Raw genomic sequence first — 14,401 nt, 5'->3', positions numbered from 1 at the left:
TTTTGAGTGGGACAATACTTTGTTGTAAGGAACTAAAACACAAAATTTCAAAACCTGTCCACCAAACCCTCAATACTACCCATACTTGAAAACAGACTAGGTCTAGCTGATTTGGCTTAGTGGATAGAGCATTGGCCTGCAAACTGAAGGGTCCCAGGTTCGATTCTGGCCAAGGGCACATGCCCAGGTTGCAGGCTCAATCCCCAGTAGGGAGCATGCAGGAGGCAGCCAATCAATGATTCTCTGTCATCATTGATGTTTCTATCTCTCTCTCCCTCTCCCTTCCTCTCTGAAATCAATAAAAAGATATAAAAAAAAAAAAAAAGAAAGAAAGGAAAGACTAAATAGTAATTCAGTTATTTCTGGGTGATAGATGTGGGCGACACTTTAAGCTTTCTCTTTCTGCATAATTTGAATGCTTTATATAGATAACAGTTTTACAATAGTGTTTTATATGTACAGATAACTATACGCAAAAATGTTGACACCTTTTGAGTTAATTTTAGGTGGAAAATATGAATACTTCCCTCTTTTTTATTTATTTTTGTTCCCAAGAACATTTTAAAGCATTTATACATTATCTTTACAACTTACATATATTCATACAATAATGTTGTACCAGGATCATGCAACTGCATTTTTTAAAATTTATTTTAATTTTTTCTGTCCCAGTATTTTCAATAAAAACTTATCTAAAATTACTACTTTTCCAACAGTAGATAAAATAAATAAGTGTATATGAAAACTAATATTCAAAGATAACTTGATCCACATACTGTATAGAAAGGTTTAAAAATTTAATACTCTCACTGAATCATCCGATCTAACTGAAAATGTTTATATTTTGTGAAAAATCATTGCTTCTTTTTGAATCTTGTCTTGGGATGGTTTTGATCTACATTTACCTCAAAAATAGAAAATCTTTCTATATGATTTATGGAAAGCAGCCACAAAAATACCTTAAGCATTATGTACAAAGCTAAGCCTAGAAAAAAAATTAACTCAGCCATTCATGTAAATGGCTGTTCCCTTCACCACATGAACTCCCAAGTGCACAGCTGAAAAACACGAGTGAAGCTTTCAGAAAAGATACATGAAGCAACTGAAAGCCTCTTTGAGAGTTTCCCAAAGTAGTTCTAAGTCATCTAACCTAGATGGCTAAATTCATTACAAATATCTACGACAGTGAAGGGCTGAGTTCACTTATGACCTGAGACAAGTGTAAAGGTTTATAACTGAGAATAAAGATATTATATACTAGGAATCTTGTTCATTTAAAAGAGAGAATCATATCATAAAACATGAAAACCTATAGTTACAGGACAGTATCTTAGCAGGCACCAGCTGGTGATGTATACAACAGTTGTTTCCCTCCTTCCCGCTTCCTGATAGGGTGGTGCTCTCCTGAGTATCTCCACCCCTGGTTTATCTTAGGCCAATCATCAGTAGTTTTCCTGGCCTCAATCACTGCTTAAATGATTCCATCAAAATATTGCAGGGCTTTTACTTGAAATGTTGCACAAATTGCTACTGGTACATAGCCATCCTAGGACCAAATGAGGACCCATTAAAATCACAAAAGATAGAACAAATCAAGAAATTAGTTCTGGAGACAAGAATTCCATATCAAGGTGATGATGTTTCAGGGATTCCAGCCTATCCCTACTTTGGAAGAATCAGCTAACAGCCTCTCTGTTCTAGCCTTGGATCCCTTGTCTCCCTTAGATCAGGCAGGGAGAGACTTCCATACCCTATACAGGCAGGGAACATGGCCTTTGCCAGCAGGAAGCAGTTACTAAAGACAGACCCCTCCCCCCCCCCCCCGCCCTCCCCATCCACTCCTGAATGATTTCAGGGATGGAAGTCTCTGAGGGGGAATGAGACAGACTAGTAAACCAGGACAAGTGGAATAGGGAAAATGACCCTGATAGTTAAATGGCCAAGCAGTTTACAGCCATCTAGTAAATCACAAAATCCTACCTTCTGTAACCAAGGACACTTAAGAGTAAATGGTTTACACTTCTCCTCCCCAACCAGAGGGTAAATAGTTAAATCATGCTACTCAGGGTAACAGCAGAAATCCAATTAGTGCCATGTGTGCCAATCACACCCAAGGACAGATGAAGTAAGGGAATAAATCTCATTGTGGTGCATCAGTATAAAGCTGAAGATATTCTGTTGAGATCCTCCCCAAAGCTCCAGCCTTTGAAACCCTCAAGATGAATGACCCAGGGTGTGCAGTGCACTCTCCTTTCCAGGAGCATGCCTGCACCTTTCCCCTCTCCTTATTCCCTCCAATTATTCTACCTCTGTCTTTCTCTCTCCTAAGCTCCAAGGGACCTCCTTCTGCCTCTGTAACTTGTTTCCTAAGCCCACACTTCCCAGCTGGCTCACTACTACTACCTCTGTAACTTTCTAAATAAACTTTCTCTCATAATTTAAGTTCCTGGCTCTGAATTCTTTCTTTGCCAAACTCAAGACAAGTTCCAACATCACCGGTAACAACTGCTGTCATTTTGTCACCAACATTGTTTAGTTGCCAACATCACCGGTAACAGTTGGATTTATACAGTCAAAATACTGCATGACAGGAAGGCAGGGAGGGAGGAAGTACATGAAAAGGCATAATATAAAGTAAAAGTATCCAAGATTTTATCATCCTGCTATCTGCTATAATTATCACAGTAGTGGCTAATATACTGCACATAATGAAAACAAACTGTTTATTGCAGGAATACAGCTTTTACTGTTCAGTGTGGGGAGGGGAATGGGGTGGTCCTAAAAGGTAGGACATCTTTTGGGCAGGCTGTGAAGGTGTGAATATGATAACCCAGATAAAAAGATAGCTACAGCCCTAGTTGGTTCGGCTCAGTGGATAGGGCGTCAGCCAACGAACTGAAGGGTCCCAGGTTTGATTCTAGTCAAGAGCACATGCCCGGGTTGCAGGCTCGATCCCCAGTAGGGGGTGTGCAGGAGGCAGCTGATCAATAATTCTCTCATTTATGTTTCTATTTCTCTTTTTCCCTCTCCTTTCCTCTCTGAAATCAATAAAAAATATGTTAAAAAAGAAAAATAAAGATAGCTACAGCCTGGCCTGCATGGCTCAGTGGTTGAGCGTCGACCTATGAAGCAAGAGGTCACGGTTCGATTCCCAGTCAGGGCACATGCCCAGGTTGCAGGCTCAATCTCCAGTGGGGGACATGAAGAAGGCAGCCGATCAATGATTATCTCTCATCATTGATGTTTCTATCTCTCTCACCCTCTTCCTTCCTCTCTGAAATCAATAAAAATATTTTTTAAAATAAAAAAAAAATAAAGATACCTGCATGGGGATCTTTAATAAAGGACCTGTACATTGATAGAGGGGCTACAAATTTTAAGAAACTCTTAAACATTCTCAACTATACAAACTAATTTTGGCCAGATATTGCCCATGATGGTCCAAGAGTACAGCATTACAGGTAAGCTACAAACTGTTGTGAAGAAATTCACATAGTCATTTCTCAATTGCACTAGTAGTTTATTAAGCAAGTAGTCCCCAGACAAGCAGTACCATTTGGGGACATATTTAAAATACAAATTCTCCAGCCTCACCCCAGACCTATAAGAATCTGATTCTGGGGTCAGAGTCCAGCCATGTGTTTTAACAAGCCCATCAGGTGGCTCTGATACATGCTTAGCTTGAGACCCACAATATTAAGGCAAGGAGATAGCAAGCTCAAAGAACAAAGGTGACCACAAAGGGCAGCATTTGCCTTGCTTCTGGGATCCTTCAAGTGTGCGCAGCTGCAGTGACAGTGAAAAGCTCAATTCTTGCCTTCCCACCTCCCTATTTTACTCAGAATTTTTGTTCACCATCAAGAACTACACCTTCAGATTTCATTTAAAGTAATGTTTACAAATATCCAACTCAGTCCAATCAAAGGCCACATCCTTAGCTACAGAGGGATGGTAATGATTTGCATCCAAATGTCTCTGAAACAGTATTTCTGCCTTCCACTGATCTAAAAGTTGTACATCTGAGGAGAACCAAAATGGTTGGCACTCACCACCTCCCACACCACATCAAAATTACAATAAAAATACAGAACAACCATCATTCAGAACCGCCTGAAATCTGGCTGAATGAAAGTCCTACCGGAGACTGGTAGGAGGGGTGGAGGAGTGGAAACAGGCTTGGTCCGACACCCATATGTGGCATTTTTTTCAATCAGGAGGGGTATCTTGGCTGTGGAGGCCTCCCATGAGGACCAAGGGGTCCCAGCCCACACCAGACCCCCAGCCCAAGGTTCCAGAGCAGAGACGCTCCTGTAACTTCGGGCTGTAAAAACCAGCAGGGATTGTGGCTGAGTGACATGGAGGCTGCTGGAGACCCAGGCAGTTCCTCTTAAAGAGCCAGCACATGAATTTACACTGACTCCCTCTCTGAGCTTCAGGGCTGGGGCAACAGCTAGGAGGGCAGGGGAGGATCCAGGGACATATGGGGAGGAATTGGATTGTCTGGCATCAGAGCAAGAACTCAGGGGCAGCTATCTCCCAGACAGGGGTGCTTGGAGGGATAACTGTTCCTATGCTGAGACCTCCCGTCTCAGAGCTGACTGGCAGCCATATCTGAGTTTCCATTAGCCTGGCTCACACAGTTCACTCTACACTGGTGATTCCCCGAGACCCCGCCCCATCCGATTTGCAGCCTCACTCAAGATATTTGCAATGGCTTTTCTATATGAATGGCCTGTCCTGGCTCAGACTTCTGACTTTCCTAAAATCTTGCCAACAAGCAGCAGCTGGCATCAGCATGCCCCCTATCTATCAATAAGAGGCACAAGACAGCTTGGACTCACCTGGGCACTTCCAAGCCCAACACAGTAGCAGCCATCTGCAGATCTCTCTATAGCTCCTGCTGGGTGGCCCCAGGAAGTGGCTGACTTTGCACCTCCTGGGAGGCCCCAGCCAGAGCACCTGGTAGACAGCTTCTTTCCATACCAGATTACAAATGCTACACATCCATGAGCGACACACTCAAGGGGCAGTCTCAGTGAGCACCAAAGCCCCACTGAAGCAAGTACTGCTCCACAGGGGTGTCTCCTGCACAGCAGCTGATCCTCACAGCCGATTGGCCCAAAGGTCAATTCCTCCCACTGACGCCAACAGCAATCAAGGCTCAACTACAAGACTGTGCACACAGCCCACACAGGGGTACACAGAGTGCCCAGCTCAGGTGATTGGGGAGGCTGAGCCACTGGGCCCTACAGGAAACCTTACTACACAAGGCCACTCTACCAATTCCAGGAGACAAAGCAGCTCTACCTCATAGAAACAAATACAAGGAAGCAGTCAAATGTGGAGACAAAGAAACATGTCACAAATGAAAGAATAGAAGAAATCTCCAGAAAAAGAACTAAATGACTATAATTTTCCTTCTCTCTTGGAGTTAATAAAACTCAGCTTGCATATGTGAAATCTTTTGTTTGTGAGGTTTCCTTTACCCAATATTCATTTCCTCTTCTTTTAAAAAAAAATATATATTTTATTGATTTCTTACAGAGAGGAAGGGAGAGGGATAGAGAGTTAGAAACATCGATGAGAGAGAAACACCAATCAGCTGCCTCCTGCACACTCCCCACTGGGTATATGCCCACAACCAAGGTACATGCCCTTGACCGGAATCGAACCTGGGACCCTCGAGTCCACAGGCCGACGCTCTGTCCATTGAGCCAAACCGGTTAGGGCTTCATTTCCTCTTTTAATCTTAATTTTCATCCACTGAAATAATTATTTTTTTTTAAAACCCACAAATTTTTTCCCATCACTTAATACATTGTTTGCGGGTAGTTTTTATCGCGCGCTAACAGGTGGCGCATGGTGCGGGCCATTTTTGCTAATTTTTTTGCGCAAATGGCAACGTTCAGTAAAATTACGATAACTTTAATTTACGTATTTATTCGTTACCCGCATTCTACCGCTAGTCTATAAAAAACTTAATATGTATCCCTCGCTCTACTTACTACCAGTCAACGTAAAACATATAAATACGTTTCCCGCATACAATGTGTTTTAATCTTACATCAACTATCTCAAAGGAGCCTCACAGAAGTGCCAAAATTAAAGACTAAAGGGAGAAATCTGGAAAAGGGTAGCTATGCCTTTGCTTTTCAAAAATATTATGCTGCTTGAATTAAAGAGCATATTGCATACCTGATCCATATCTAAAGTTGTTTCTATCATTTCCTGAAACTTGGAGAAATCAGACCGAAGATCAACAAGAGGATTCACAAAAACTGCCAACAACAATGTCTGGTGTTTTCCTAAAAGAAATAAAAAAATATATAAACGAAAGTCCTATTTTTAAAAGTACAAACTACAGATCATAAAAATTTGACTGAGATAATGAGCATCATTTAATCCAAAAGCACAAAGAGCACAGCAGATCTCCAAAGTTACTATTTACCCAGTTAGTCTAATTGTTTAGTACTTTTTTTTTCTTTAATATATCTTTATTGATTTCAGAGAGGAAGGGAGAGGGATTGAGAGATAGAAACATCAATGATGAGAATCACTGATTGGCTGCCTCCAGCATGTCCCCTAATAGGGATCAAGCCAGGCATGTGCCCTTGACCGGAATCAAACCCAGGACCCTTCAGTTCGCAGGCTGATGCTCCATCCACTGAGCCGAACCAACTAGGGCACTGTTTAGTACTTATTTTATAGAAAGGGAGAAATCTGGCACCCAAAGCTTCCTACTAATAAAACACGGCCTCTCCCGCCTGTCTCCCTCCTGAGGAGTACTAGAGATGCAGAGATGTGACATTAATTATAACTTAAAAAACTGCATTTTAAAAAAATATATTTTATTGATTTTTTTACAGAGAGGAAGGGAGAGGGATAGAGAGTTAGAAACATCAATGAGAGAGAAACATCGATCAGCTGCCTCCTGCACGCCTCCTACTGGGGATATGCCCAAAACCAAGGTACATGCCCTTGACCAGAATCGAACCTGGGACCCTTCAGTCCCCAGGCCGACACTCCAGTTAGAGCTAAACTGCATTTTTTAAATAGACTTAGTAACTCAAGTCATTAAAATGAAATATCTCTAACGTACCTTATATCCCTAATTTCCATTAGTAATACTACAGTGTTCCAATTAAAAGAGATTAAATAAGCCCTGGCTGCTGTGGTTCAGTTGGTGGAACATCTTCCCATGCACGCCAGACAGAGCACATGCCCACATTGTAGGCTCTATCCCTGGTGGGGAGCATGCAGGAGGCAGCCAATCGATGTTTCTCTCTCCCTCTCCCTTCCAAAGCAATAAAAAAAATTTAAAAAGAAAAAGAAAAAAGGCATAATATGGCCAAGAAATTCTAGTTTTAATAATGTATTAACAGAATAAAAAAAAACAAAATGCCAGGGAGGTACACAAACCTTTTAAAGAAGTTCCCGCATAGTAATTTCCCGTACTTTAAAATAATAGATGTTAGCTAACTATTAATTACAAAGAATGAATAATTTCTAAAGTAATTTCAAACAATAGAGGTTAAATTATGGCAACTAATAATTAGTATTATATACATGTTTATCTCACCAATATATTCTATTACATTTCTGCATGCAGCCAGTTCTAATGCAACTATGAAAATGAACTTTCTACACTGTTGCTGCCCTCTGCTGTCTCTGAATTTTTATTTTTTCAGGAATAACATTAAAATATCACTAAATCTATACTTATTTTGTATCCTGTCATCATAAAATTGTTTAATTCTATTTGCAAATGAATAAAGCTTTCTCATAATATTAAAAGGTTTGTTTTAATAGTTGTAAGAGATGTTGATTTTTAACCTTGAAACTTAAAATGCTTTATATATTAGACATAAGACTCTTTAATTAATAATACATACTAGAGGCCCGGTGCATGAAAATTCATGCACTAGAGCGGGGGGCACTCAGACCGGCCTGCCCCCCTTCACAGTCCAGGAGCCCTCAGGGGTGGGAGGCGACCTGGTGGCCAGGGGAAGGGGACACCCCATCACACTTCTGCTGCTGCCACTGCCGGCAGCTCAAGCCTCAGCTGACCCTGGTTACCTGAGCCTCGGGCAGCCCTGGGTGGCTGGGCAGCTGCCATCCGAGGCTTGCCTACACCTCAGGCTGGCCCTGGGCAGCTGGGGGGCTGAGGGGACTGGGGGACTCCGGAGGCAGATGCGCAGAGCGGCCAGGCCCACCTGGGGTAGGGCCTAGCCTTGCCGTGCGCCTGCCACCCCGGTAGGGCTGAGGGGACTGGGCGTCGCCATCTTTGATGGTGTGGCAGTCAATTAGCACATTCCCTCCTTATTCGCTGTGGGTGCCGCCATTTTGTGATGGCATGAGGGTCAATTAACATATTACCTCTTTATTAGATAGGATTTGCTGTAGAAACCTATGTTCACTTAAAAACTATGCTTGGAAGAGCAGATGACTTTACCCAATACTATCATTATTAACTACATGTGACTTTGCTCACTTTATTCTGAAAACTTCACTTTGATTTCACCTATTTGAGAGCAGAAGACCCTTTATCAACTTTTTTCACAAGTGTGCCAGTAAGGTTAATTCCAGCAGACCTGGAAATACCCTGTGCTGCTTTCTTCAAATCATGGCAATAACCCCTGGTGAAGGCATGAAACATACTAATTGTGTTGTGTTGTAATCACTGCTCAGAGGATATTCAGGTGGTCAGTTCATCTTGCCAGCACTTTTTACTGTGACTGATGACTTGCACCTGGTGTCAGTGAGCACCCCAGAGGAGGCTCTGCTGGAGAAGCTAGATACAGGACAGGAATATGTACATGAGGCCAATAAAATAAGTATTTAAAAGTCCAGCCAAGACTCCATTTTAAGGTCCCTGTACACATTGGTGATACCTGATCTGAGAAAAAAAGTGTACTTCACCACAAACCTTTTTCAAGGACACTGGGAACCTGCACATGACCTCTCTGGGCCCCTTGCTATGAAGGCTTCAGACTGTAATGCATGTCTTTACTTTAGTGCTACTGTTAGACTGAATCCTTTTCCTGTAGGCAAACTGTAGATTTGGGTCCTATGTGTCTTCTTTAGCAACTGTGCCCTGTTCAACGGCCACTGTTGGTGTAATAGGCCTATTAATAAACCCAGTAACCCTAGCATTCATTTCTAAAAAGCAAAAATTCTAAGTCGTCTCATGACTTCTGTAACGAGCTACAGGTCAATGTAAACCTATAATTAGAAAAATTTAGAGTTACCAGAACCACATTCGCTATATAAGGACAACACATTTGCTAAGTTTATCAAGAGTGAAGGAAAACAAAAACAAAATCATTTTGTTACCTTTATAGTTTTCCAGAGCCTGTATAACATTAGGGAGTTGATTTATACCCTGATAGAGTCGGTAACAATCTTGTAAATTTGCTGCTTGTCTTTGAAATTTCTTGGCAAGTCGGTTAAGATCTGGGAATCGACGAAGTAAATCTTCTTGTAGACACTGTCTCAATTCTGCATCTTCTACAAAAGCTTCCACTAAATTTAATCTGAAATAAATTACATTAGTATTAATTGAAAATATTTTAGTATAGAATTAAAATTTGTCAACAATATATAGAAGTTTCAACTAAATGAACTCAAAAACTCCATATGAGGAGTTTGAATTTATTCTGAAATATCAGCTTTTTATGGAAGATGGAAGGCTCTGTTAACACTGTAATGTAAAGAATTTCTAATGAGTTGTTAACCAAATTAATGTTTAGTTGAATAGTATACTAGTAAGATAATAAAATATACCCAATTTGTTTAACTTTCATCAAACTGGCATTTCTTAAAAATAAGAATTTCATTATTGGGATATTACTGTTACTGACACATACTGCACATGTAAATAATTATTTTATTTTAAATCTTTATTGTTGAAAGCTTTACATATAGCCCCTTTCCCCCCATTGACCTCTTCTAGCCTGCCCCAGGCCTTCATCACCCTACTGTCTGTGTCCATGGGTTATGCACATAAGTTCTTTGGTTGGTCTCTTCCCACCCACCCACCTGTCCCTGCCTTCCCTCTGAGATTTGACAGTCTGTTCCATGCTTCTATGGCTCTAGATCTATTTTGTTCATGTTTATTTTATTCATTAGATTCCACATATCAGTGAGATTATGTGATACTTGTCTTTCTTTGACTGGCTTATTTCATTTAGCCTAATACTTTCCAGATCCCTCCATGCCCTCTCAAAGGGTCACAATAATCTTAAATGAAAGAGAATTAAAATTCAAGAAGGTTGCCAAAACCAGTATTTATTCTATCAGAAATTTTATAAATTTTCAAAATGCATTCTAAAATTACCTGACAAAACAAAGGTAAAATTTTCTAATTAAAAAACTGAAATATGGCCCTAACCATTTTGGATCAGTGGATAGAGCATCAGCCTGTGGACTCAAGGGTCCCAGGTTCGATTCCGGTCAGGGGCATGTACCTTGGTTGCGGGCACATCCCCAGTGGGAGGCAGCTGATCGATGTTTCTCTCTCATCGATGTTTCTAGCTCTCTATCCCTCTCCCTTCCTCTCTGTAAAAAATCAATTATATATATATATATATATATATATATATATATATGAACTGAAATATGTTTGTTTCTTCCCAAAGTTAATAAATAAAATCTTAGCTTGTTTTAATAACTATAAAACATGCAGCTCATATTGCTTTTGCAAATTTTTGGAATCAGTGGCTTTCCATTTTTTTCACTGTAATCTACAGGAAGGATTATTTTCACATCATGACCCAGCACATGTATGCATAGATTCTGTAGGGAGCAGAATATGCCATTTCAAAATATGCCACTCTGGCATAAGAACTATTTTGAGCTAAAAACAACTAAGCAGAAAAAAAAGAAAAGCTCTCTGTCTTCTACTTATTTGCATAAAAGCAGGACATCTATAATAATAAAAGCATAATATGCAAATCGACCAAACGGCCGAACAGCAGAACGACCGTCCGGACAACCATGCTATGACACGCACTGGCACCAGGCCAGCCAAGGCAGGTGCAATGCAATTGGTCGGGGGGCCATCGCCACACGATTGCCCCGCAGATGGAGGCCCAGGCTACCAGCCAGAGTGGCGATCAATTGGGGGGCTCTGCAATCAATCGCCCCAAAGAGAGAGGCCCAGGCTACATGGCTGGCTGCGCTGCAGCTGGTAGACGGGGCCTCCCTCTGTGGGGCAATCAATCATGGGGCTCCCGGACTGCTAGAGGGAGCAGACTGAGCTGAGGGCACCCCCACACACACACCAAGTGCACGAATTTCGTGCACCAGGCCTCTAGTAAATCTATAAAGGTTCCCTTCACCTCCTTCCTTCTGTACCAGGAAGGACAAAAGTTAATCACTTTAGATGACTTTAGACGCATCTGGAGATGGCACCAGAGGAACCTACCTAACAAACTTTACTATTAGCTTCTCAAATAGTTGCCTTCCCACAATTTACAACCCTAGAAACTCAATCTTGTCACTTCTTTAAAAATTTTTTGTTCCTTTGCTAAAATGTCATATACTAGTAAGCCCAAGTTCTAACCAACCCTGTTATTATTCATCTCTGAGTGTTCCCATGTGTAAACATAAACTTTTGTTTTGCTCTTGTTAATCTGTCTTTTGTCAGTCCAATCCACAGGGCCCCAGCCAGATAACCTAGGATGATAGTATAAAAAAGGAATTTCACTTCCCTATATAATTATAATAGTTGTCACAAAACAACACTTACTATATGTGATCCAGTGTTATTTTTCTATCATATTTGACTTCTCAAAAATGCTGGTTATCACCCACTACACTAATTTCACAACCCACTACTGGTCACAATTTGCAGTTTGAAAACAGTGTTGTAGATGTTACTGAAGTTAATAGCTGAGAGGTAAATTTTAATAATCAAAGGTAGGGAAAATGGCCCTGGCCAGTGGGGCTGTTGGCTGGACATCCTACTGTGCACTGAGAGGTTGTAGGGTTTGGGGCTCAATGCCCAGTGGGGTGGTGTGCAGGAGGCATCTGATCGATATTTCTCACATCAATGTTTCTCTCTCTCTTTCTCTCACCTCCCCTTCCTCTCTTTTTAAAAATCAATTTAAAAAATATATTTTTTAAATGGTAAGGGAAATAGCCATGGGAGCAGCAAATGACCCAAAGTCAGAAGGCTATCAGATGAGCAACCTGTTCCTTACATTTGTAAACTATATGAGCAGTAAATTAACCCACAGTGGCTTACGCAAAGATGGGGTAAGGAAACAAATTAGCTTTCTAAATCTCTTAACTATTTACTATCTCTCCATCAGCATTTATAATTCCTGCATCATCAAAATGTTTATCCAATATCCTATAATAAAGAGGTAATATGCAAATTGACCATCACGCCATTGCACAAGATGGCCACCACAAGATGGATGGCAGTGGAGGGCAGTTGGGGGCAATTGGACCAGCAGGGGAGCAGTTAGGCTGGCAGGGTAGTGGTTAGGGGGTGATCAGGCTGGCAGGCAGAAGTGGTTGGGGCAATCAGGCAGGCGAGTGGTTGGGAGCCAGCAATCCTGGATTGTGAGAGGGATGTCCTACTGCCAGTCTAGGCCCGATCCTAAACCGGCATTCGGACATCCCCCAAGGGGTCCCAGATTGGAGAGGGTACAGGTTGGGCTGAGAGACATCCTCCCCCCGCCAGTGCACGAATTTTGTGCACCAGGCCTCTAGTATTATATAAGTGAAAATTGTGCTGCCCCCAGAATGACATAATCCTATATAATAAAAAGCTAATATGCTAATTAGACCGAACAGCAGAACGACTGTCTGGACAACCTTCCGGAAGAAGCTGGGGCTGCAAGGGCTGAGCCCCTTGCACAAATTTTGTGCATTGGGCCTCTAGTTGTATATATTTAAAGCAGGATTTTGCAACCACAGCAATATTCTCATTATTTGTGGTAAGGGGCTGTTCTGTGGTGTTTAACAGCATCCCTGGCTTCTACACACTATACTGTCTCCAGAGTGACGACCAAAAATGTCTCTAGGTACTGCCAAATGTCCCCTGAAGGGAAAAATTGCACCAGGTACCACTGATTTAAAGGAACTTGACTAAAAATTCACTTTTTAAAAGATGAAAATAAACAGAAAAATAACTAAAACTCTATAGAGAGTCAAGATAGTACCTAGGTAGCAGATACACTTGTTGTGGCAAATGCCAAATTAGTGGGAAAATAATCTGCTACCAAATTTGTATTATGACCCAGTCACTGAAGCTATAAACAAACATTGAGAATAATTCAGGCACTTACTGCTCCAGAAAAATTTCCCTCTTCCTTCCTCTCTCTAAAAATCAATAAAAAATAATTTTTAAAGAGTATTAAGGAGTAAAACTCAAGGAAAGGAAAAGCTTCTAAAACACACAGGATAAGGCAACATACACAGCCCCCTCAGTCTTTGGTTCAGGTATCATTAAAAGCCTAATAAATTGCTAGTTTCACAAGCCTATTCAGTATGACACTTCAAAATTAATTACAGTGTCAGTTTACGTTCTGGCTAACAGACTTTTTTTTTTTTTTTAATGATTGCTCTACTAACTGCTTCCATGACAATGCCATTTTTACATCACAATTTTAGAAGTACCTAAGTTACTGTTGGCATAGCATAAGTATACCTGTCAACCCTACTCAATAAAATTATTCAGCTGTACACAATTCACTACATTAATTTTCAAATTGACTGAAATACAAGATAATGCTTTAGGGTCACCTAACTTCTAAAATTCCAACAGATTAACTCATGGAATTTTTGGTATTTTGAAAATCAACAGTCTGTCCTTTCTCATTAAGTAGCATTTCTGATTTTTCATTGTAAAAACATGACTGGAGCCCTAACCAGTTTGGCTCAATGGATAGAGTGTCGGCCTGTGGACTGAAGGGTCCTGGGTTCGATTCCGGTCAAGGGCATGTACCTTGGCTGCAGGCACATCCCCAGTAAGGGGTGTGCAGGAGGCAGCTGATCGATGTTTCTCGCTCATTGATGTTTCTAACTCTCTATCCCTCTCCCTTGCTCTCTGTAAAAAATCAATAAAATATATATTTTTTAAAAAGTAGATTTAAAAAAACCAAACAAGACTGGAAGTTCATTACAGCATATTTACATGGCTAACAACAAATCTGGTATCTAAAGAATAGCAATGATAAGTTTTGAGTCTCTTCTTTATCTTTTCTTCACATAGTTTAATGCAAGAAGAACCACTTATTTGATACATTAACTAACAAATATTCTGATAGGCCTAAGATAGAAGAAGACAGAGTATGGCAAGAAAAAAGAGAAATTCTTTCAAGGAATATTCAATCTAGTGGAGGACAAGGACATGTTCCATCTTTCAGTTACTGCTGAGTAACAATGATAT

At 40.9% G+C, this 14,401-nt stretch overlaps 1 protein-coding gene across 2 annotated transcripts in view; it reads right to left on the bottom strand.

The window, feature by feature from the left end:
* MSH2 (mutS homolog 2) overlaps window positions 1-14,401 on the bottom strand; it is a 57,720-nt gene that overhangs the window by 19,586 nt on the left and 23,733 nt on the right. Inside the window, exons 7-8 of one of the 2 annotated variants that reach the window (XM_070429160.1) lie at window positions 9,334-9,533; window positions 6,196-6,305 (exon numbers count right to left, since the gene is read on the bottom strand). In XM_070429160.1, coding sequence (XP_070285261.1) covers window positions 6,196-6,305; window positions 9,334-9,533 — 310 coding nt within the window. Of the gene's footprint in view, window positions 1-6,195; window positions 6,306-9,333; window positions 9,534-14,401 lie in introns of those variants that run through there. The other variant, XM_070429161.1, reaches the window with a different exon arrangement.

Source organism: Myotis yumanensis, unplaced genomic scaffold (assembly GCF_028538775.1).
Source record: "Myotis yumanensis isolate MYYU_CA2020_CCGP unplaced genomic scaffold, mMyoYum1.0.hap1 SCAF_11, whole genome shotgun sequence".
In the NCBI taxonomy this organism is placed as follows: Eukaryota; Metazoa; Chordata; class Mammalia; order Chiroptera; family Vespertilionidae; genus Myotis; species Myotis yumanensis.
Note: the sequence above shows the minus strand (reverse complement) of the source record. Positions and strands in the feature narration are given on the sequence as shown.